The 25,635-nt window shown below is 40.9% G+C and overlaps 1 protein-coding gene across 1 annotated transcript; it reads right to left on the reverse strand.

Moving 5' to 3' along the window:
• Positions 1–891: 891 nt before the first annotated feature.
• LOC126996074 (high mobility group nucleosome-binding domain-containing protein 5-like) lies at positions 892–25,337 on the reverse strand. Its single transcript, XM_050856144.1, has 5 exons — positions 25,225–25,337; positions 18,780–18,833; positions 2,701–2,925; positions 2,470–2,574; positions 892–1,847 (listed from the first exon to the last, which is right to left on the reverse strand). The coding sequence occupies exons 2-5, from the start codon at positions 18,804–18,806 to the stop codon at positions 1,233–1,235; spliced, it is 972 nt and encodes a 323-aa protein (XP_050712101.1). The 5' UTR covers positions 18,807–18,833; positions 25,225–25,337; the 3' UTR covers positions 892–1,232.
• Positions 25,338–25,635: the final 298 nt, after the last annotated feature.

The raw sequence follows: 25,635 nt of genomic DNA on the forward strand, positions 1-25,635 counted from the left end.
ATGTTGAACCCTCTGTTCCCAACCCGCTTAGAAAATCCGTGTGCAGTAACGGATATATATTTTTTTTTTGACAGTCTACCATTAATAAAAGTGAAGAGCTGTTAGAACATGAACCTTTACTCTTTTTTTTTAACTGTGATTATGACAAAAAAGTGACGCGAATACTACCTACTACTACTACTACTACAACTATTACTATCGAGACCACTACTACTACCAAAACAAAGGTTAATTAAGCCAATACACAGGTAAACACAGCTAAGGAACAAAGGTGACATCCAGGTGAGCCACAAGCACTCAGCCAGGCGGGACAGGCTGGACAGGTGAGGAGTGAAGGTGTTCCTCAGGTGTAACTTTACCTGTCACTAGAAGGGGAAAGTGTCCATAAGGCGAGGACGACCTGAAGGGAGCCACTACACACACGAAAGGGCAGTAAGAGATAGGGAGAGGGAAGGAGGGCCAGAGGGGGGGAGGAGGAGAAGGTAGGGTAAGAGAAGAAAAGAGGGGAATAGGAGGGAGGAAGGAAGGGAGGACTATAGGGAAGGAAAACAGAATATAGGGTAAGGAATATATGGTGAGAGAAGGAGAGAGAAGGGGAGAGAGGGTAAAAGGAGGAATGAAGGAAGGGATATAGGGAAGGAAAGTGAAAAGAGAAGGGAAGATGGAATATAAAGTAAAGCAATAGACAGAAAGAGTTATTTTCAAGATAGATGAAACAAGAAAATAAAACGAAGAGGTAATCAGAGGAAAAAAGGAAAAAAAGTGGGGATATGCTGAAACTGAAAACGGAAAAAAGAAAGAATAATTGAGAGGAAGCAAAATTAATTAACGAATGTAGGAGACGCAAAAAAAAAAATGGAAATAAGGAGAAAACAAAGAAAACAAAGTAAATAATTGTGAAGATTTTTATTACCATTTCCTGTTCCCAAGAAAAATAATACTCTCTCATATATATTTTAAAGTCTACATAAATACTATAAGAAGCACCTCATGAGAACACACACACACACACACGCACACACACACACACACACACACACACACACACACACACACACACACACACACACAACACACACGTTCACACAAATACACTAACTGATTCTTTATTCAAATCCATAAATAATAATAGAATCTCTAATACCCTTTTCAGCGATAGGTCAAGGAAGGGAAGGTCTTGGAGTCCGTGGGAAACCGTAGGACTCCTTCAGGACCCTGCCAAGGACTCCTACTCACTGCTTGCCGGAGGAAAACTGAAGGAAATTCGGGAAGAGAGAACCACTGCTTCCCGATTTCTTTGAGAAGCCGCTGTAGGATGTTGAAGGGGAACTGAAGAAAAAGTGCGTCTTCTTATGTTGCGCCTTTTCTTCTCCTTCTCCTTCTCCCACTTCTTCCTCACCCTCTTCTACTTCTTGCTCCTTACCCTCTTCTTCTTCTTCCACTGCTCCTTCCTCTTCCTCTTCGTTATCAGTGTAGTAGAAATCCTCGTAGTTCTCCTCTTCTCCCTCCTCTTCCTCTTCCTCCTCTTCATTCACGTTGGCAAAATGGAAGTCTCCCTCCTCCCCCTCTTCTTCACCCTCTTCTTCCTCAGCCTCTTCACCCTCACCCTCCTCCCCCTCTTCTTCTTCTTCCTCCTCCTCGTCTTCATCCTCCTCCTCTTCATTGCTTTCCTCGTCATCGTCTTCCTGAGAGCTGGAGCTGGAGTCACTTTCGCTGCTGGAACTCTCGTCGTCGTCGTAGCTGTAGTCCTCCTCCTCGTTCAGGGCCTCGAGAAGCTTGGCGGTCCTGTCGTAGTAATTCAGGAACGTTGCGCGAGCGGCAGCCACATCAGGAGTGTCTTCAGGTGCCTAAGGGGGCGGAAGAAGAAGGTTGAAGAAGAGTCAGGAGGAGCAGAGAGTAGAGAGAAGAGCTCTATACGAAGAAACAATGAGTATAAGATGAGTTTGCAGAAGGACTAAAACGAGTGAAGAATAAGGGATGAGTTGCAGATGGATAGGATAGAGGAAAATAATCGGAGAGGCGGAGATTGAAGAAGAGCAAAAGGAAGAAAGAATAAATGGAAAAGCGGCACAGGAGGAGGCAATAAGCATGCGGGATGAGTTAGAAGAGGGATAAATACGAACGATGAGGATGGAATGCCTTGCAGAGGGTTATGACATATGAAAGGAACTGGATATGATGAAGGAGCAAAGTTTGGACTGAATAATAGTGCAAAACTACGATAAGAAACAATAGATAACGGATGATCTTGATGAAGGACAAAATAGATAAAACAAGGATAGGACAAAGTGGTTAGCTTGTAAAACGGATAACTTAGTAGTGACAGAAAGACAGAAAGATAAAGGGTACAATAGGATGAAGGACTGAATGGCAAGGTAGATGTGAATGAGGTAACTAATTAAGATGGGACAAGGAAAGCCGGTGACAGCTGGCAAGGGAAAGTGACACGCCCTGGAAAGTCTGACTCACCTTCGGCAGGGCGTCACTCTCGGCCCTGAAGCCATCATGATCGGCAGTGTAGCGGACAGACACTTCCTCTCCGACGGGATCCACGAAGGCGTAAGAACCGGTCACCTGACGAAGGAAGACCGCAGGTGTTAGAGGACAGGTAGACAGCTGATTCATTAGAACGTTTGACTAGATTTACATTACAACATTAGAACATTAGAACATTAAACTCAGAACCTCACAAGCCCTCACCTTTCCGTTTTCGTCCCTCTGTTCGGTCCTCTCCTGCTGCGGGAGTGAGAAGGCGAATCTGTAGGTGCCATCAGGACCACGGAGCAACTCATTCTGCGAACTCCTGAAGGTGGACAACAGGTGTGTGGGGTCATCCTGGGTATTGGAAGGGGTCTCTGAGGGGGCCTTGGAGGGAATGTAGGCGGCTGACGTGATCCCCGCCAATACCACAACGGCCGCGACCACCTGAAGAAGGGAAGAAAAAGGTGTGTAAGTTACCTTTGGAGTTTTAATTTGGTAAGGTGACACGGATCAAGTAAAGGAGATCAGGTGACACTCCTTACTCTTGATATAACGAAGAACACCTGTGGAAAGAAGGATAAAGGTGTGTGTGTGTGTGTGTGTGTGTGTGTGTGTGTGTGTGTGTGTGTGTGTGTGTGTGTGTGTGTGTGTGTGTTTACCTTGGCCTTGGGATAAGTAAAGGTGGAATGTTTGTTTGAGTCACACACTTTCCAGGGTCTGAGTAACTACCTGTTGGAGACAAATCGCTACTTTTATTTATTTGTTACAGTTGTTATTCTTGTTATTATTTATTTTTTTGGTTGACTGACTAATGAAATAAACAGATAATACTTTGTGGGTATAATGGGCGACTGTCAAAGCTTGTACATAGGTGGCAGGACTGTTCCCATCGGTCCATTTTTCTGAAGTTAAAAGTCAGAGGCTTAACGAGACGCACGCTAAATGATGTATTTATGTATGGCAGCCAACGTTACGATAATGATAGTTGGCTTCATTGTAATTATTCAACGTGATTGCCAAAGATTAAAATTTATAATAATGCATTAAAGGTTATTGAGAGATAAATACAGTGTCGCACTTTATGAAGAACCACCTTTGAAAGTCCCCAGTTGTTGCCATCTTATCCATGTTATGTCGTTGCCTGTTCTAGCTTGTGATATGAAAAAAAAAGAGTTCTCCAATATTATATCTAAAAATCAGAATATTAAAGAATTCTTCAAAAAAAAAAAGTCGTGTAAAAAGAATTTCCTCTCCAATAACGAAAGAAAACGCTAAACGCCGGAAGCATCCACATTACAAGCTCCAAAAGGCGAAAGAAAATATTTATGAACCCCGAGAAAAAAAATCGTAAGCAACATTTTCTTCGCACGAGTTGAAGAAAAAGAAGAAAAAAAAAAATTATCGGACGGTGGCATCACGATTTGCCTTCTCACCCTACGAGGGGCGCGGCGGGAAGGTCAGAGGTCAGGGGTCACGTGGAGGGCAGGAGCAATGACCACCATGACACACACACACACTCACACTCACAGTAAAGGAGAGCTCAAGACCTTTATGAGGCGGTCAGGTGGGTTAAGGTGGACACGACAGCCCCGCGTGACCCCGTGAGGAAAGGTAAAGGAAAGGTAAAGGCGGGACTCATTAGCACCTGTTTCCCTCCCTCCCTCCTGATCAGAGTCACCTTTCCCAGCGTTACCTTTGCCCCCTTCCACCACTTTCCCTTTTATTTTCACTCTCCTTCTCTGCTCCTCTCCCCTATATCCTGTTTTATTTTCCTTCGTCTTATCAACTCTTCTCCTCACTATCTTCCTCTTCTAGCACCCTTTGCATCTGTCTCTTCTCCTTTCACTCTCTCTCTCTCTTCTCTTCTTTCTCCTGTTCTCCTTTCCTTCCTTTTGTGTTCTCTTCTTCGCTTTTCCTCTCCTCTCCTGGTCTTCCATTTAGCATCATATAACATCTGTCCTGTAATTCTGCACCCCAGTCTTTCATTCTTTCCGAAAAGCTACACCATCTCTAAGGAAAAACAAACAAACAAACAAAAAATAGACAGACAGACATAGACCTTCTTTTCTGATCAAACATCTCCAATTATATACACAAAGAAGACGATTCGAGGATCTAAAAATAATATCAACGGGTCTTCTTTTTTATCTTTCTTTTTGTAGGCGTAAGTTAAGTAAGGTAAATATTTTTGAATTTTGCTTTTTACTCTACTTTTCAATTTCGTTTCCATATGAGTAAAATATAAAGAGTCTTGCTCCGAATTTCCTTCTCGCTTGAAAATATAAAATAAACAAGTTCTGCTCTTAATTTTCTTCACGCTTGAGAATAGAAACATAAAAACAGTCCTACTCTAAGCTCCCTTCTCGTTAACCTAGTGAAGCTGACCTCTATTGCCTTCAGCTCCTTTATTCTCACTCCCGTGTTGTTTCTTTACCAGGCGTGCGTCACACAATCCAGGACGCGGACTAGTTTTCATCCCGTTACTCAAGAGCGAGGCGAACCGGTTCCTCGAGAAAACAGGTTTGAAACGGTGTGCAAGGCGATCGAGCGAAAAAAAATATGCACCACTGAATAGGCGTGAAGAGGTTTGCTAAGAAGAAAGACGCTCGCGAAAGGATGTTAATGACTTTGTGAAGGTTAGTAGGACTGTGCAGGGAGGGAAGGAGGGAGAGGTGGAATGCGTGGGAGTGAGCCGAGTGCATCACAGCCACGACGATTACCTCACACCTGGAATTAGGGAATTGGCCCTCCTTGTTTTGGGCTGAATAGTAACAAGTCGTATGGTGGAACGGTGAAAGGTGTGTGAAGGAGCTAAATGCACCCTCTCCATTATGATTTATATGGCACCAAATGGGAGAAGTGACATTGTTTTTGGCGAGGGAGTAAATATTTCACATTATTGGGTGTGGAGGGAAATATCTGATCTTTTCCATTAGGTTTGTCTCGTTGGGAATGGAACAAGTGGAAGTATTTGGGTAGTGGAAGGGACTATCTGATCCTTTTCATCAAGTTTGTCTCGTGTGAAATAGAAGAAAACTGAAGGAATTGGGAGTGGAAGGAAATAGATTAACTTTCCCACTACGTTTGTCTCGTTTGAAAAAGAAAAAATGGAAGGGAATGGGAGCGGAAGGAAATAGATTAATATCCTCACTGCGTTCGTCTCGTTTGAAATGGAAGAACTGATGGTATTTTAGGAGTGGTACGAACTATCTGATCTGTTCCACTAACTTTGCCTCCTCCGGAAAAGAAGGACTCAAGTGATTTTGGGTGTGGAAGGCGATATATCAGCGTCTTTCTGTCCTTTCTTTCGGGCTCTCTGTGTCTGGTCGTGTTGGGCGGTGCAGGGTTGCGGGTGGGTGGAGAGCTCTACCAAGAATGACGCAATACTGAGGAGTAGGAGAAGGAGTAGGAGTAGGGGGATGAGGAGGACGAGGAGGACGAGGACGATGAGTAGCGGCGGTGGCGGGGACAAGGGCGTGGGTGTGGCTGTGGGTGTGGGTGTGGCGGGGATATGTCACACGCACCCTCTTATGACCACATCCAGAGTCCTTCCACACGCGATATACAGGATCCCAGTGCACATAAATAACCTTTCACTATTAACACACACACACACACACACACACACACACACACACACACACACACACACACACACACACACACACACACACACACACACGTTCAGTACACACAGACATACACAGCCTCCCGCTACACATTATCTCCCAGTACTCATACATACACAGCTCTCAAGTGCACACGGATACACAGCTTCCTAGCACGCACATATACACTGATTTTCTCTGCACTACACACCTTACAAGTACATACATTCATATTCTCTGCTATTGGATAACTATTTTTGGATGCATTGAAATCACTACTTCTAAGATACACGAATTTTATACTTCAATTACTTGGATCACTACTTTAGGAAGCATAAAATTCAATACATATTTAAATGATGCACGGATTGAATTTGCATTACTACTTTTGGGAGCATTTAAGTCACTACGTATATCATGCACGGACTTTACTTCTACACTTGGATTACTACTTTTGGACGCATCAAAATCACTTCATATATAAAGGATACATGGACTCAACTCTCTCTATTTGGATTACTACTTTTGAACGCATTTGAATCACTACATTTGTGATATCATGTAACACTGATTAACGCTTTATTTGGATCACTTCTTCTGGAGACATTAAAGTCACCACCAGTCCGTTCCTACATCTTTCCCTTTTCATAATTACAACAAAAACTCGGTTAATCGTTCCTATATTGCCACCTGTGCACTCGTCAATACATCACCTCTAAATCATGAACCAATCAATTTCTATTTTGTTCGCTTAGCTGTGAAGAAAATGTCATCTTACGCTCTCATTTTAATTTTCTTTTTATCTTTTTTTTCTTTAGATTTTTCCTCCTAGCTCCGTTTCTAATGATCTATAATATATTTTTAAGTTCACACCATTTTCTTCGATAACAAATGATCTTTTTCCTCGGCCTCAACGTTCTGCTCTAATATTCCAATGAGTCAAAGTGATTTTTCCTCGGTGTTTATTACCTTCATTTCTGAGTCAGTAATTTTTCTTGAGCATTTATTTTTAACCTTCTTCTAACCTTTACCATGAGTGAAAGGAGGTGAGGCAGAAAAGAAAGGCGCACGAAGAGGAGGGTAGCGAGGTGAGGAAGAAGAAGAACAGGAGAGGAGAGGAAAAGCGAAGAAGAGAACACAAGAGGAAGGAAAGTAGAACAGGAGAAAGAAGAAGAGAGAGAGAGAGAGAGAGAGAGAGAGAGAGAGAGAGAGAGAGAGAGAGAGAGAGAGAGAGAGAGAGAGAGAGAGAGAGAGAGAGAAAAGGAGGAGAGACAAATGCAAAGGGTGCGAGAAGAGGAAGACAGTGAGGTAAGCAAGTAGAACAGGAGGGAAGGAGGGGAGAAGAGAAAAGTTCAAAAGACGAAGGAAAAAAAAACAGGATAACGGAGAGAAGAGCAGAGAGGGAGAGTGAAAGAGAAAGTGAAAGGTGGGAAAGTACTGCATATATTCTCAACAAGCGCGCCAGGTGTATCCCGTCCCAGGTGTCAATCCGTCTCAAGTTATATTAGTACAAGTTACATAAATTGGTCTTCTTCGCTAACTTCGTTTTCTTTCATACTTTATCATCACCAAACTCTCACACTCTCACACTCTCTCTCTCTCTCTCTCCTGTCCTCTCATTATCTACTCCGGCCTTGATCTCTTTTTTTTCTTTCTCTATATTTTTTGCCTTTCCTTTCAAGACCTATTGACCTCATACTAACCGGTCATTGTCCTCTCATCTAACGGCGAGCGTCTCTTTCTCTCTCTTATTCTCTCTCCTTCTCTTCTCTCCTTCCCTTCGGCTCCATACCTCGCTAAGTGCCTCTCTTGTATTCTCTTCTCCCTCCCTCCCTCCCTACTCTCCTCATTTTCTTCCTCGCTACATCCCTCTTGTGTACTGTTCTCTTTATTTGTCTTCCTTCCTCCCTCCTGCATATTCCTTCCTCGCTACCTCCCTCTGTGTCCTTCTGTCTCCCTTTTGTCTTATCTTTTCCTCTCTCTCACCTTTCCTCCTCTTCTCATTTCCTTCCTCGCTATCTCCCTCCTGTGCTCTCTCCTCTATTCCCACTTCCTCTCACCTCTGCTATTTTTCTTCTTTAATGTTTCCTTCCCTTCTTCTTCTTTATTTGATCCTTTCCTTATGTTTTCCTTTCCCTGATTTTGCTCTTTCCCCTTTTCTCCGTGGTGTCATTCTCTCCACTTCTCTCTTCTTCATTCCTGCCTTTAGTTTGCCCTCCTCCATCTTTATTCTTCACTCCTCTCCCTTCTTTTTTCTATCTGGTTATCCTCCTTTTCTGGACTCCCTTTCTCTCCTTATGTTACACTTATCCTATATCTTCTCCCTTTGTTCTCTCTCCCTCCTCTCACACCCTCCTCTTTTCTTAGTTTCTCTCTCTTCCTCTTTTATGGGTCATGTTTTTATTTTCTTCTTTCGTTTTCTCTCCCTCCCCCTTTCACACTCTCTTTTTTCTTAGCCTTCCTTACTTTCTTCTTTTATGGCTTTACTCTCTCTTTTTCTTTATCTTCTTTCCACACCAACCCAGCTGTCAGGCAAACGGTGTCAAACGGTCATCGGATTTTTGTGAGCAAGGGAACGAAAAAAAGTTGGCATTTCTTGATAAGGTGCGAAGTGAAGGAGCTTATGACGTGATGGAAGGGGAGGGAGGGAAGAGAAAAGAGCGATGAGGGAGGGAGGGAGGGGAAGAAGGAGGAGGCGAAAGGGGGCGTAAGATGGAAGAGAAAGAAAGAGGTGGGGAAGGTGAGTGATAGTACTGGAAGAGGAATGGAAGGAAGGATGAGAGGGGTCAGAAAAAGGGATGGGAAGAGAAATAGAGAAAGCAGAGGGATTTGTTAAAGGAAGGAAGAAGGAACGAATGAGATAAAAAAAGGAGAAAAAATGACAAAAGAACGAGGAATAAGAGAGGGGAAGGGATAAAAGGGCGGAGTGAAGGCTGATAAGGGAGGGAAGGAGGGGAAGGGTAGGTTGGATAGGGGAGAAGGAAAGGTAGCGGAGGAAAGGTGAGGGCAAGGTTGATGATGCAAGGAGTCACAGGTAAGATAGAGAGGGAGGAGTCAGCCACAAGGTCTATCAAAAGGTACATCAACAGGAGCTACGTATATCAACCTGGACAAGAAAGTAGAAAGGATTTAAACACGGTTACTCCAATGTCTTTTGAGTACTATAAAGGGAGGAGGCTTAGTTTATATATTTTTTTCTTTTCTTCCTCTCGTGTTTCCATTCATGGTTGCAATTATTTATATCTGCTTCGTGCTCATTATTATTGTTTTGGGATCTTAGTTTTATTTTCCTGATCGATATATTTTCTTTTTATCCGCGTCTTTTTTTTCTGGCACATGATTGCATTTGTCTTCGTTTATTTATTTATTTATTTCATCTATTTATTTATTCATTTTATTTAGTGATTAAAATTATTGCTTTTTCCTTAATTTTATGTTGGTCTTATTTATCTTTACTTGCTCTACTTTTTGGGGGGCACCTTTGCTTTCTTGAGACAAATAGTTGGATTCGTGTTTTCATTTGATTACTTCACTGAATCGCAACATTGCTCTATTTCGTTACTTTGATCTTAAAATTCTTTACCTCACTTCATCACGATATGCATTTTGTTTCGCACCGTCGATTTCATCAAACACAAGATTAAAGGCGCGGTTACATTAATTTCATCACCGAGTCGTGGTATTTCTCCTCTAATTAGTATTGTCTAGATATCTTCACTTTCATCTCGTGCCTTTCATGCCTCTCTTTGTTCTCATTGTTTTGTCTTCCTCTATGAGCGGGAGACTGATAGGCTGACTGTGTGTGTGTGGGGGGGGGGGGGGGTCTGTGTGGGTGGGTGGGGGGGTGTCGAACTGGAGTGAACGTGCGTGTCTGATAGTCGATCATCAGTACCCTCTAAGCTACTCGAGCCGCCACTAAGGTTCTTGAGATCACACAGAACTCGTTTCGTGTATGTCTTCCTCCTCCTCCTCCTCTTCGCCGTCTTCCTCTTCCTCTTTCTTGTTTGTTTCCGCGCCAAAGCAGGCAGTGGTAATGACAGAATCTAGTTTGAAGTGAACTTGATCGGGCACATGAGTGTTGTCTGTTAAACAAGCAGCACTTCCTACTTCTTCTCTTCCTCCTGCTCCTGATGCTCCTGTTCCGCTTTCTCATATTCTTCCATCTACTTCTCCTTTTCCTTCGGCTTCTCCTGTTCCTCTTCCTTAGCACATTCGTTTTTCTTTCTCTTAATTCTTCTCTTCCTGCTTGTTATTGTCAAACTTATTCTTTCTCTTATTCTTATCTTCTCTCAGGTATGACTAATTAGTTATACTTCATTATCACTCTTAATTAGTTCTGCTACAGGGAGTAAAGCGATTCATATAAATAAACACACCTCTGTCTCTTCCTCCTTCTCTTTTCCTCCTCCTCCTCCTCATCATCATCATCATCCTCTCCTACTGCCCCCACTCATCATCATCACCTTTACGTTTCTCTTCATCTTCCTGCTTCTCCTTCACCTCCACTCCCGCGCAAGTAGACAAGCACTCAACAAATATATGCTCAGCAAGCTCGGCTCTCTCCTTAGGCAAACTTAACCCCCACGAGCTGGTAATGACGAACCAAGACAAACAACCTCGAGATAATTGAGAACTTGAAACTTGAGAGACGACAAGGAAGAGACGGTTCGATGGGAGATAGAGGAACACGAGCACTTCTCCTACGACTGCATTCCTTCCTTTCCATGATTTTGACTCTTTCAGAAAGCGAACACAAAACGAAACGAAACATCTGAAACTTATTTTGATGGGATTTTTCGCCCTTTTTCTCTTTTTTATATGTCAGAGAAACAACCTACACCAAACATTTATATACATTATTTTTACAAAGCCTTTAGCCTGTTTTATTTTACTGGAGGAGGAAGAAAGGGAATGATCAAGAAATAAGAAAGGAGACGCTGGATTTTTATAGTTGATTAAGTAGAGCGACACATTGGGTTTTTAGGACAGACTGAGTGGAAAAAGTCAGACTGAGCGGGGAGAGAGACAAGGTGAGTGGGAACCAGAACAGACTGAGTAACAATGAGATTAAGAGAGATTACAGAGGAAACCATCACACTGAAATATCTATTCGGTCTCACACAAATATAGAAAAACATGGGCAGTTGCGACATACGCTTTAAGGGGGTATTACACTGGACAAATCTCCCGTGGATCTTCATTTAAACCACGATTTCCGCTGGCGTGGTTCTCATATTTCCGTTGTTTTCTGACGTGTCCACGATCTTCCAAGGTAGATTTCACTGAAGGACGACGTACGGTATTACTCACCATCATCATTAGCAGCAATAACAAGAAACAAATGAGAACCACGCTAGCGGAAATTGTGGTTTGACTGAAGATCCACGGAAAATTTGCCCAGTGTAATAGCCCCTTAACACAGAAATGCTACACTCTTTCTGTCTCTATAAACCTTTTGCCCCCATAAGACTATAATCACATGCCAGGAAAAAAAGCAGGTATAATATCAAGGTGTACCGAGCGCGGGTGTGACGAAAGGTTAATAAGGGAAAGTCACTCTAATATTTCTCTCTATGCAATCAAGATTTTTCTCCCGTAAAAAGAATATCAGGAGAGGGGTGGATAGCTTGTGGGTGGTTACTGGTGCATGAGAACCAAGACCTAATACCTGCGGCTCATACCTCCCCCGCCTGACCCTCTCACCTGCCACCCCGAAAATGGGTCCATCAAGTGTAATAACAAGAAAAATGTGCGGCGAATGTACAGGTAGACTATGTGTTAATGAGCTCTCGTTCACCTGTGACTGATTAAAATGAATGTTGGACGATTACCGCCACTACCACCTCTACTGCCATTACAATTACTATTACTACTATTACTATTATTACAACTATTACTATTTCTACAACTACTAATATTACTACTAATCCCTTTATTACTCCTCCTCCTCCTCCTTTTCCTCTTCTTCTTCCTCCTCTTACCCTTACTCCTACTACTACTACTACTACTATTACTACTACTACTACTACTACTACTACTACTACTACAAATAATAATAATAATAATAATAATAATAATAATAATAATAATAATAATAATAATAATAATAATAATAATAATACCCACTTCATAGGTCGGGGTTTGCTTAAGACTCTTGCGTTCCCTTCACTTCCCTTTCAACTCTCGTGAAACCAACAGGAAATACTTGCGAATCCTCAGCCCTCAGAATTTGGGTTATATATAGTACGATGCAATGCCGGAAAAATAAAGAGTAAGCTAAATATTTTGAGACTAAGCAACACACACACGCGCACACAAACGCACACAAAATAAAAATAAAAATAAATAGATAAAAACCTTTTCCAACAAAGAGTGTGAGAGAAACTATAAGAGAAGGAAAGTAGGACGATGAGAAGGGGCAGGAGAAAACTAGAAAGAATGTAGAAGAAAATGAAGAATAGGAGAGGGAGGGGAAGGAGGAGGAGAGGGAGAATGAGGGGGAGGAGAAGAAGAGGAGGTGGAGGAGAGGAGACAGAGGAGGAAAATATGACTCCAGAACGGAAAGTGAAGGACAAGGAGGAACAAAAGAAAGAGAAAGGGAGAAGAGGAGGAGAAGAAAAGAGCAAATTAACATAGTGATTAACAATAAGTAGGTCTGGGCAATATATTAAGGAAGGGAGGAGGAGGGAAAAAAGGGGAGAAGGGGAAGGGGAGGAAAGGGGAGGGGGGACTAGCCATGAACCAGTCTTTTGATTCAAGGGTTAACTGGTTTGAAGTGCAATATTGTAAGGGGGGAGAGGAGGGAGGGGAGGAGGAAGGGGGGGAAGGAGAGAGGAGGGAAAGGGAGAAGAGTGAAACGGCATTGAATTCTTGTCTTTTGTTGTTGTTATTGTTGTTTTTTGTTGTAATTGTTGTTGTTGTCTTTGGAAGTTTTGGTGACCATGAAGACGAAGAAGAAGAAAAAAAAAGTAAGAAGAGGGGGAAACAAAATAAAAAGAAGAAGAAAAAAGATGAATTAAAAAGAAGAAAACTGACCGGGAAAAATAAAAAAAAGAAGAGGAATTACGAAGCAGAAGAGGAAGAGTAAGACGAGGAGGAAACAAAATATATAAAAAAGAAGATAATGAATAAAAGAGAAAAAAATAACCGGGAAAAAAAGAATAAAGAAGAGGAATTGAAAAAAGACAGAAAAAGAAGAAATGAAGGAGAACAAGATAGAGAGGAAGGGAAGGACGGATGAAGAAAAAGGGAGGATTTTATTGAGTTCACCACCACCACCACCACCACCACAACCACCACCACAACCACCACCACTGCTACCACCACTGACTGACCTAACCGCTAAACAAGGGGATCGAGGTCACCAGTTCGATGCCCGACATGCAAAAACCGGTTCTAATACGTCTCAAGTAAACACGATGACCTCTGTGTGTGTGTGTGTGTGTCAAGGAAAAGAAAATATGATCGGGAAAAATAGTTGTCTTGGGAAAGTATGACAAATTGGACATGATTCTCTCTCTCTCTCTCTCTCTCTCTCTCTCTCTCTCTCTTACTCGATTTACTCACACGCTTTACATTTTCTTTCTCTTCTACAGGCAATATTTTTTTCTCTCCGTCACACACCAAAACATTTCCTTGATTTCAATAATATATTTTCTATTCTCTATTCTATCTCTTTATCTCTCTCTCTCTCTCTCTCTCTCTCTCTCTCTCTCTCTCTCTCTCTCTCTCTCTCTCTCTGACCACTCAAGCAGACAGGGATAAAGAAAACGGATGCACGACATAGGACTCAGGGGTAACTACATATAAAACAACCTGCACCAAAAACCAAGTAAACGGTGATGATTATAGTGGTGTGGAAGGTAATTGGGACAGGTGGTCAGCGGGTGGCGGTGGGTGCGTGCAGGTAAGGTCAGATTGTATGGTAATGAGGGTGGTGGATGGTGATTGTGGTGGTGGGTGGTGGTGAAGGTGGTGATGGTGGTGAAGGGGGGTGGTATTAAATCGTGTTGGGTCAGAGGGCGTGTCCGTGGTGGCAATGGGACTGGCACGAATGTATCTATTGCCCTTCTCTCCCTCCCTCTCCCTCTCCCTCTCTCTCTCTCTCTCTCTCTCTCTCTCTCTCTCTCCCTACCTCCCGTATTACTCAGTCTACGTTTGCTCCCTACTTCAATCTCCCATTTTCTCTCTTACCTTAATTTTCTTCTTCTCTCCCTCCCTGTCTTCCATTCTTCCTTTTTATTTCCACTATCTTCCTTCCTTCCTTACTTGCCTTCTTCCCACATTCCCTTCCTTCCCTCCTTCTCTCCTTCCCTCCCAATTTTTCTTCTCGTCTCATATCTACTGAATCACCTCCTTCATTTCCCTCTCATTCCCTACATTCCTTCCCTACGTCCATACTTCCTACCTTCCCTCCCATTCCTCCATTCCTTCCTCACTTCCTTCTCTCCCTACTCACCACCTTCCTTCTTTCTCATTCCACTCCGTCCCTCCCTACCTCCCCTCCCTTCCATGCCTCCCTACCCTTCCTCCCTCCCCCTCCCCAGAATTCCTCTTTAGGCATCACACCCTCTGAGCCGTGACCGAGCACACACGCCCCGCCCGCTCCTTAACCTTCAAAAAGATATATACAGAAGAACAAATATTACACCGCCATAAAACACACGGAATGAGTCCACGAAATATTACCGCAAAAAAAGATAGGGAGGACGTGATGAAGAAAAAATGTTTTACACTCATAAATATTTACGAAGAAATTGTGGAAGAGAGTTAGGTAAGAATCAACTGTAAGGAAGTAATGATGCTTCCTTAAATGTATAATTAAATAAGTTTACAAAATATGGTGTAAGAAATTTATGTAAAAAATAACACCACAGCCATAAAAACACAATCAAATGAGGTCACGAAATGCCACGATAAGAAAAGTGTGCAATAAATATTCAAGAAATCCTTTAAACTTTATTATTATAGATTGCTAAAGCATAAATGAAAAAATAAATATTCATGCTATTTATGCTGCTATTTCTAATATTCCAGTGACCGGAAAAGTGAATTTCTAATGAATGTTAATGGATGCATTTCCCGCAGTACGACCGAAAATGAAATGAATGTAATCTTTAAATCTGTAGGAATGTAATCTTTAAAAGTCTACAATGTAAACCTTCCAGCGTTAAACAAATACACAAACACACCCCCATAAACATAAATACACACACATTCCCTTCCTTTCACTAATTACCCCAAAATGCTAATTACCAATCATATGTAAGCCATACATTCAATGAGCCATACGTAAGGAGAGCCTTCACCAGGCACCATCATAAACCTGTTAGTGAAACAGCTAATGGCCGAGACTTGATGACCGCGGAGGCTAATGACGACGGTGGAATTATTAGGAGGAAAAGTAAAAGTATTTGAGACGAGAAAGTCTGCGGAGTAAACTCTGTTATTTCATTGCTACTACTACTACTACTACTACTACTACTACTAGAACTGTACTACTACTACTACTACTACTACTACTACAGTACTACTACTACTACTACTACTACTACTACAGTACTACTACTACTACTACTACTACTACTACTACTACTACTACTGTACTCCTCCTCCTCCTACTATTACTACTACTGTACTACTACTACTACTACTACTACTACTACTATTACTACTACTACTGTACTACTCCTACTCCTACTACTACTACTACTACTACTACTACTACTACTACTACTACTGTACTCCTCCTCCTCCTCCTCCTCCTCCTGCTACTACTACTGTACTACTACTACTACTACTACTATTACTACTACTACTGCTGCTGCTGCTGCTGTTGCTACTGAATGATGTTATTTTTTTTGGACAAGGGCGTGACAGGTGAAAAATAACGTAAGAAAACAGGTAAGTTATCGAAACGTCACCTGGGCAAACAGACGCACGTGAGGATGTTTAATCAAGAAAAAAATAATTTGAAAGATAAATTGAGAAAGATTTATTGGAATTATTGCTGTTTTTATGTTCGTTCCTTCATGTTTGTGCTTCTATTTATCTTGACTGATTCTTTATTACGTATTTTTTTCTTTTTTTTTTTTTGGTTCTATTGTAAACTTTAATATACAGGTTTTTCCAGTATCATTTATTTAATATCTGTTTTCTTATTTCCTTAATTTATGACAATCCCATTTTTCATCTCTTCATTTATACAAACTCCAGAGAGACAATGTTTGCGTTATTTTCTTTCTTGACCTTTTTTTTTGTTCTTTATCACAACTGTATTCTGGTCTTTTAATTATTAGTTTTTATTTATCATTCCGGCATTTATCTCTATTGTTTGTGATGTAAAATAAATTCAAAACGTACAATTAGTTCATCATTTACGAGTTTGTTTTTCCTTTTTTTATCTGTCTTTCTTCTTATTTATTTACCATTCTTTACTATTTGATTTTTTTCCCTCGTATTTATGTTATTCACTTTTATTACAAACTTCAACGTGTAGCTTTTTTCTCTTTACTTTCTCGGGTCAAGCGAAAAAAATCTGACCTTACTTGCTTTCTGTTTCGTGTCTCGCTGGAATATATGGCGACGACCTTATCAAGAGCCAAACTTTGCATAATGTTTTTCCTTCTTGCTCGTACTCTTGACATTACCTGCGTGGCATTGCACCGACCTGACCTGACCCTACGGTGTGTGCCAGGCTGTTCACTTGCACCCTCTATCTCCTTCCCTTCATTCCTTTCTTCCCTCCTACACCTTCTTCCATTTCCTCACTGCATTACTCCTACACTTTCCTCCCTTCTTTTCACGATGTTTCTTTTATATTCTCTTTTTTATCCTTTTTGTCTTTTTATCACATCTCTTTCTTTCTCCTCTCTCATCTTTCTCCCTATCCTCTCTTTTCTTATATAAACGTAAAACTAAATGTCAATCCTGTTTTGCGTGTATCTTGTTACTAATTTTGCTTCCTTCTTCCTTCTCTTCTCCTTTCCTTGTTCCTTTTCTTCTCTCCTAACACCCTCTTTTTTTTTTGACCTTGTGTTATCTATCAATTCAACCTCCTAAATATTTCAACAGCCACTTTACATAATTTTTTCTCTCATATAATAGCTCTCTCTCTCTCTCTCTCTCTCTCTCATGACCAATTAAGTAAACGTGACCTTGCACCTTCGCCTTACCTTTCTCCCCTCAGGTAAGTTGCACAGGTAAGGTACACACACACACACACACATGCACACACACACACACACACGCACACAGGTAAGGTGAGGTGATCATTTACGCAGGTGGCAAGAACGTGACGCCCAGGTAAGGTCTTGCTAGCATTTGTTTGTTTTTTATTCGTTCATGTTTTGTTTTATTTATTGTTATTTAAGTTAATGAATGATCGTCCTTTTATTATTGTTGATGTTGTTATTGCTTTTTCGATTGATTATTTTACTTTATTGATTGTGTTATTTATTTTATTTTTTTATTTTACTCTATGTTCTTTTATTTATCAGGTTTGCAAAGAAAGAATAAAGCAAACAAACAAACAAAAAAACAAACAAGCAGACCGTTGCTTAGTGACAAAATTGACTAAAGACACAATGAAAAGTGAAAGGCGTCTCAGTCATTCCTCTCCTCCTCCTCCTCCTCCTCCTCCTCCCTCTGATGTAAGACTGGGAGGGAAGGCACCAGGGAAGGCAGGGTGGTAGGGAGGAGAGAGCAGGGTGACATAGGGTGGGGAAAGGGAGGGGGGTAGGAGGCGGAGGAGGTGAGGAAGGAAAGTGTAGAGAAAAGTGAAGTTTGAGGAAAAAATAGGAAATAGGGATTGAAAAGAAGAGGAAAATCAGGAATAACAGACGAAACAAAAGTAGAGGACATACAAAACAAATAAACAGAAAAAGAAAACGGGAAAAAAACAGGAAACAAGGAAACAGGAGAGAGAAAAATAGAGAAACAAATAGACAGGAAGAGACTGTGAGAGAGAGAAGGAGAGAATAAAAAAAGATAAACAGATAGACAGAGACAGAGAGAGAGAGAGACAGAGAGACAGAGAGAGAGAGAGAGAGAGAGAGAGAGAGAGAGAGAGAGAGAGAGAGAGAGAGAGAGAGAGAGAGAGATAGAGAGAGAGAGAGAGAGAGAGAGAGAGAGAGAGAGATAGAGAGAGAGAGAGAGAGAGAGTGAGAGAGAGAGAGAGAGAGAGAGAGAGAGAGAGAGAGAGAGAGAGAGAGAGAGAGAGAGAGAGAGAGAGAGAGAGAGAGAGAGAGAGAGAGAGAGAGAGAGAGAGAGAGAGAGAGAGAGAGAGAGAGAGAGAGAGAGAGAGAGAGAGAGAGAGAGAGAGAGAGAGAGAGAGAGAGAGAGAGAGAGAGAGAGAGAGAGAGAGAGAGAGAGAGAGAGAGAGAGAGAGAGAGAGAGAGAGAGAGAGGAGGCTGAATGACTTGCCGGCGCCCTAGAGGTCACGCCCCTGCCCTTGACAATGGGTGAGCCGAGTACCGCTACACAACGGAGACACACACACTCATACAGACACACCCTTCTCCTTTTGTCTTTATCTCTCCTAATAGAGGCGTTAGGGAGGCGCCGACGGAGGGAAGAATAGCAGGAAAGACTGGAGGACGTGGGGAAACAGAGGGAGGAAGGTTATGATGGGTTAAAAGGGAGGAGGGAGAGGTTAAGGCGTGTGGGAATGTGGCTGTGGAGGATGCTTACCGTCATTATGGGAGTGTGGGAGTTCATGGTCCTGACTCTTGCTTCTTTACGGACCTGAAAAGAGAGGGAAATATGAGGTTAGGAAGCCATAACGTTGCCGGTGAAGAGAGTTGCCGAAAACCACACACACAAACACACACACAAAAAAAATCCTGGGTAATATTTCGCTTCCTTTTTTTTAACTGAAGACATGAAAATGAAAAGAAGATGAAAAAATAAAAGAAAACAAAGAAAAGATAAATGACAAGGAAGAAAAAGAACAAAATAATAGCGGATACTTAAGAGAAAATAACACGAAAATAATAAGTAAAAACACCTGAAAATAGTGTACATCATCCTTGTTATTCATTATACTGCCAAGGAAATACATTAACTGAAGAAACACACTAAATAAAACTCTTGGCAGCACTTCACTCCCTTGCACGAAATATCCAAGTACTTAACATGTGAACCTCATCCTCGTTATCTCTGATGCTACCAAACGAAGATATTAACAAAGAAGAAAGGATAAGAGAAGGAAGAATGAAGCAACTTTAGTAGTATTAAAATTAAGAAAAAAAGAGCGGAAAAGGAGACTGATGAGAGACGAGAAAGAGGAAATGGGAATAAGGATAAGAGAATAGAAAGAAGAGAAGAAACGAAACAGAAAAAAACAACCCTCCCACATGCTTAGCAACTTTTCACTCATGCAAATCTCACTGTCCAAAAGTAAAAGAGCGGAAAGGGAGACTGACGAGAGACGAGAAAGAGGAAACGGAAATAAGGATAAGAGAATAGAAAGAAGGAAGGAAGGAAACAGAAAAAACAACCCTCCCACATACTTATCAACATTTCACTCATACAAATCCCAATGTCCAAAAGTGTTCAACCCAACCTTGTAATACATTTTCTCGGGGAGTCCATGACATCGATCAGAAAAAGCGCTGATGTGGGTCACTTCTAAACTCCTAAAACATGTCTCAGGTAAGTTGGAACTCGTCAACAGGTAAATCAATTTGTCACACCCCACGTAAGGCGGCTCAGTGACCTTGTGAGCTTGATTAAAAGAAAACAAACAGGCGGATAAGTCGCTGTGTCGCAGGATAAGTAAGGCTCTTCGACAACCTTGCATACCTGACGGAAAAGAAAAGTGAAAGAAAATAATTGTCAGCGGAAAACCTATGTCACTTAGAGGTCAAGATAATCGAGTTTGCAGTGATAGTAAAAAAAATGTTATAAGAAAACGTATAATCGGAACAGCATGACCAAAACTATATAAGAAAGCTATTAAGTTCAAAGAGTTAGGAAGAAGTATTGGTATGTTGAAAGAAAATATTGTAAGATTTTAAAAGGACGACGATAGCTAGAAGGAGAATGAAAGAGACCTTGAGGGAGACTGTTTCGCTATGAGTGGGTGAGGAGAAGAAAGGTTTAAGTGATTGCGAAAGACGAGGAGCATTGTGTTGGTGAAGGAAGGAACACTAAAAGAAAAAAATGACTTAAAGGAAACATAAAAGGAACGAAAGGGTTGAAAATATATAAAAAAAATTAGAAGAAAATATGTGAGAAATGAAAAAAAAAGTAAAAAATGAGAAAGAAGAAAATATGTGAGAAATGAAAAAAAAAGTAAAAAATGAGAAAGAAGAAAAGATGTGAGAAATGAAAAAAAATGAGACATAGAAGAAAAGATGTGAGAAATTAAGGAAAAGAGAAGAATGTATTAAAAGAAGACAATTAACTGATTAGACAGAGACTTGAAACACATGAATGCCAACATACTCTGAACACACACATACAAAAAAGCAGAGAAAAACAAATAAGTGAAAAAATATCGAGAAAGGAAATAAAAGCAGCAACACACAACAAAAAAAAAGAAATATCACAAAGAAAAGCGCAAAGGAAAAAATAAATAGGAATAGTAAAAATGTAGATAGGAGCTGTGAACTATGAAAAAAGAAACAGAACACACACAAAAAAGAGGAAATGGGTTCTGCTAAGACAACAAAACGCCATAAACGTCTACATGATCTGAATGAACACGATAAACTAGTCCGTTCCTTGTGGTCAGACGCCCTAACTATTTCCTGTCCTTCGCGCCCGCCATAAACCCAGTGAACACGACAGCGCTCGCCCGACTCGCCCCGCTCAGATTAAACGAGAGATACTGGTTAGGAATGAGAGAAAAAACAAAAGGAAAACGAGAGGATTCCTGATACAAGGGCAAAGCTATAGTTCTCGTCAAGATATCACCCATTACACAGAGGATAAAGGAGAGATAATAGAAACAAAAGTAAAAGAAGTATAAAGGAATGGCGACGAACGATGGAGAGTGAGTAGAGGAAAACAAAGTAAAGCAAGAAGACTACCATTTAAAGGGAAAATAATATGTTCTCGTCAAAACACCACTCAGTTTACACATGATTAACCAGAGATATTAGTAACAAGTTTAAAATGAGGAGAGAGAAAAGGAAAGAAGACACCTCACGAGAGATAATGATGAAAAAGAAAGAAGAATAGATAAAGTAGAGAAGAGAAGAGAAGAGAAGAGAAGAAAGGAGAGGAGAGAAAGAAGAGAAGAGAAGAGAAGAGGAGAAGAAAGGAGAGGAGAGGAGAGGAAAGGAGAGAGGAGAAAAGAGAAGAGAAGAGAAGAGAAGAGAAGAGGAAATGACAGAAAGTGCAGTTCTTGACCAGACTTCATTCTCTTGAGACAGACTAAACGGAAGATGCTGGTAGAACACTAAAGCAAAGGAAGAAAGAGAAGAAAAAGTAAAGAGAGGAGAAAGAAGACTCCTGATCGCAGCGTAGAAAGTGTGTGGTTCCTGTGTTCGATTAAGCGTTCAATCATTTTTAGCGGTATCTCAGAGGCGGGAGTGCAAGGGAAAACACCAACAAAAAATAACAGAAAAAAGAATCTTAAGATCTTCTGAATATAAAACAATTATGCAAAATAGATACGAATTCAGACTTCTATATTCACTTTCAAAAATAAAGGTTCGCGGATTTATAAGCAAAACAAGTATATCAAGGAAGAGCGCAAATGTAGGAGAATATATTAGAGTTCAGAATTTGTATTCACTCTCAGAAGCCAAAGTGTGCGCGTGTTGCCTTTAGGGAAGAAATGTAGAATCTTAAAAATGAAGGGGCGATAAAGTGCTGCAGAATGGATAAGGTTATACGGAAGACAGTGATTTTATGTGCAAGGGTTGTGTTCACCGCCTGAATTCGACCTAGGTGTAAATATCTCAACCTAAAAAAGACCAAATATAAAAGAGTCTGAAGATAAAAGTTCAAAGTACATTTTCATACGAATATCACTTTTAAAAATTATGGATTTCTACAGAGGGACTGAGACAAGGCGCTGTGATGCTTGTTCTTCAGAGTTATAGTGAATTAATAACTGTATTTAATTAATGCCTAACACAAAAATGAGAATAGCTAATGTGAAAGCTGAAGAAATAAACAACACATCATGAGGCGGCAAATGAAGCAGAGTAGAAAGAAATACGAGACGACGAAAACACATGAGAAAGGGAGGGAAAATAAAAGAAAAAAACTTGAAAACGGAAGAATTGATAAAAAATAAATATCTAGCGTGAGAAAATTATCATCTCCTAACAATAATATGGGGCAAAGAAGCAGCATGAATAAGCGATGGAGAATGAGTCAGTAATGAGATGCAACTACCAGTATGAGTTGCTAATGGATAAACAAAGAAGCAAAACAATACAAAATGGAAAGGCAAGCAAAATAAAGCTACTAAACTACTAACTAAACTACTTAACTAAATAAAACTACGAATAATGAATGCTCAAGAAGGATTAAAGTTACTACCGACGTGAAAAAAAAGACGAATCAGAAGACGAGCAGCATAAAAGATTAACAAAAGAAAGACTTCCTAATGGCTACACTAAGCACTAAGGGTAACTACACAGACACAGGGAGAGGCAATGCAGGTCTCCCTTAGTCATGCTCTACCTTGATGGCTGACGAAGCGAAACGAGGCTACCACCAAGGCTACCTAATACCTGCGCCCTGGTACTGGAAGACATAAAACGAAGGGAAAAAACTATAGAAGATGGAGAGTGAAAAATGTAAATGAAGGTGAAGGAGATAAGTGTGTAGATTTTAAAGATATCGCTTGTCCTATCAATTTTCCTGCATCTCCTTCTCCTCATTTCTTCTTCTCCTTCTCTTTCTCCTCCTCCTCCTCCTCCTCCTCCTCCTCCTCCTCCCAGCAAGTCAGGTGAGGTTAGTCAAGGCCGGAAGTTGCTCTTGAACTGTGCTGAGTGTTTTTTCTTCTCTCTTTAGTTATCTTTTTTTCGCTCTGTTGTTGCAAGGCTCGGAAATGTCACACACACACACACACACACACACACACACACACACACACACACACACACACACACACACACACACACACACACACACACACACACCTTTGCCAATAGAAAACGAGCGTTATATTTACGTAAACACTGAAATTATCTTAAAGTACCGTATCCTAAACGACAAAATGTTAAATACCTCTCAAAGTAAAGTATTTAAATAACACACTGAGGCATGATAAGTGTTGCATCTTTGATAATAAAAGTCAAGCGAATATCTCTCAAAATCATTCATGCGTAAAGCACAAATTATCGAACCAAACACCGTATTCTGAAGTATAAATGTAAAGTAAATCACTAAGAAAGGCTCTCAGATAACAAGCTAATGCATAATAGAAAAGCAAAATCCTATGTAAAGGGAATACGATCACTTCACTTAATATATCCCAGAATTTAACTTACAACCTGAAATCGATAACAGCCAAGCGCCATTAAGTAATCTTTAATAATATCGGCAACTTGCTTGAAAATGTATTACTATCATTCTACTTATTATCTCTTGTGACAAAGCATAGATAAGAAGGAAAGTATTGGCAATCTCTAGTAACACTGTGATGCTTTTTAACTCTCCTCAACTTTCCGTACTCTTATTTTATTTGTGTTTTACTTTACTCCTTTGCTTACTGTGTGTGCTTATTTTCCACAACCCTACATTACAGAGAACGTGTGAATCCAATTAAGATCTAAACAAATCAATAAGTATCTCCCACGACTACAGAACGATAGGATTTATTAGTCAATCAATTCCATATCTTTTACACCTATACAGGATTAAGTCATTGCGATCTAAACCCCTCACCAGTTATCTTTTACTAGTGGACTGTAGGCGTGTGTATATTACCTGAAGCCACACCTGTTCCCACGTTCATCAGGTAGATCAAGGTCGCGTGGCTTACCTGCACTTCCTGTTATGACCGAGTAACCTTTGCGTCCAGGAGGAAGTGATGTACTGGTTGTAAACTCTATTATATTGCCCGAGCTTGCTTCCTTTAAGATTGACACTCATACATATAGACATAGATAGATAGATAGATAGATAGATAGATAGATAGATAGATAGATGGATAGATATATGGATAGATAGATAGATAGGTAGATAGGTAGATAGACAGATAGACAGATAGATGGATAGATAGATTTATAGGTGGAGAGGTGGAGAGATAAAAAGATGTATTGTTTGATGAAATAGATAGACAAATAGATAAACAGATATAGATGGATAGAGAAATACACAGATATAGATAGATTGTTAGATTATTAGAGCTAGAGAGATAGATAGATACAGATAGATAGTTAGATGAATGGAGAGATGGAGAGGTGGAGCGATAGAGAGATAAATTGTTGGATAAAATAGATAGATAAATACAAACATACATATATGCGAGATAAATAGACAGACAGGTAGATAGATAGATAGATAGATAGATAGATAGATAGATAGAGAGAGAGAGAGAGAGAGAGAGAGAGAGAGAGAATGTCACTAAAACATTTGCTCTTCAATACCCACACCCATTCTCTTCTGCCATCACTACCCCGCCTACTGAACTACTATTTACTAACTTGTCTCCACCTATTGTCTTCCCCTCCCTTGACCTCTGGAGTAAATGGTAGATCGAAGCGAAGTCAATTACCTGCCTGTCTGCTAATTAATCAACCTCACCTCTCTCCCTACACTTACTACCGTTCAAAACACACCCATTACACCCAACCCACTAACTCAGTCCATTTGTCACGAAGGAAAGATAGTTTTCTCGTATCAATCCTTCACTTTTCGCTTCCTCTTTTACCTACAAATTATCTTTATCCTTCTTTCCTCTCGAGATGGAATAATGATGAACAACACTCTAGGTTTTCTATAACACTTCACTCAACGCAAAATACACACCCGAACCACTAAAGCGCATCGTTCGTCACACCGTCAGTCACACTTCAGTTGGCGTATGTCGTGTTATGAGCCGAGTAACTGGAACCAAAGAGCTGAGTAGCCCACCAAAACAAAGATGTGTGTTGTGAGCCAAGTAGCGGCAGAGAGCGAGCAGACTAGCGCACCAAAACAATAACACGTGTAGCCAGGCACTCACTGGACTTATCTCGGTGTCTTCTCGCTTCTGTGTCCGCCTCGTTCTCGCCTCCACGTTGTAGTGTCACACCCAACGCCTGCCGCCGCTATATGAGAGGACCAGGAGGCTCCGTCTAGGTCAACGCGTCCAGTCTCACGGGGGAAAAAAATCAGTTTACGGCGATAACTTAATGACCGAGGCTGTGGGATGGAGGGAGGTCATCTCTTCCGCGCTTCCCTGGTGTTACTTCCCCTCTCTCCCTCCCTCCTTCACTTCCCTCTCTTGCTCTTTCTCTCTGCCTCCTCCTGCCTCCTACCTGCCTCCATCATGCTATATTTGTCTGTCCCTTTTTTTGGCAGTTTCCTTGTCTGTTGTGAACTTGATTGTGGGAAATATTAGGGTGAATGTCTTATTTACTTCTTCTGGTCTGTC

The sequence above is a fragment of the Eriocheir sinensis genome, chromosome 9, assembly GCF_024679095.1.
Source record: "Eriocheir sinensis breed Jianghai 21 chromosome 9, ASM2467909v1, whole genome shotgun sequence".
Lineage (NCBI taxonomy): Eukaryota > Metazoa > Arthropoda > Malacostraca > Decapoda > Varunidae > Eriocheir > Eriocheir sinensis.

Coding starts and splice junctions, on each gene's coding strand:
- LOC126996074 (XM_050856144.1), bottom strand. CDS start 18,806: ATGAACTCCCACACTCCCATAATGACG. Junction 2,926..18,779: donor CCCACACTCCCATAATGACG/GTAAGCATCCTC, acceptor TCCCTTCTTCAG/GTGGTCGCGGCCGTTGTGGT. Junction 1,848..2,469: donor AGAGTGACGCCCTGCCGAAG/GTGAGTCAGACT, acceptor CCGCCCCCTTAG/GCACCTGAAGACACTCCTGA.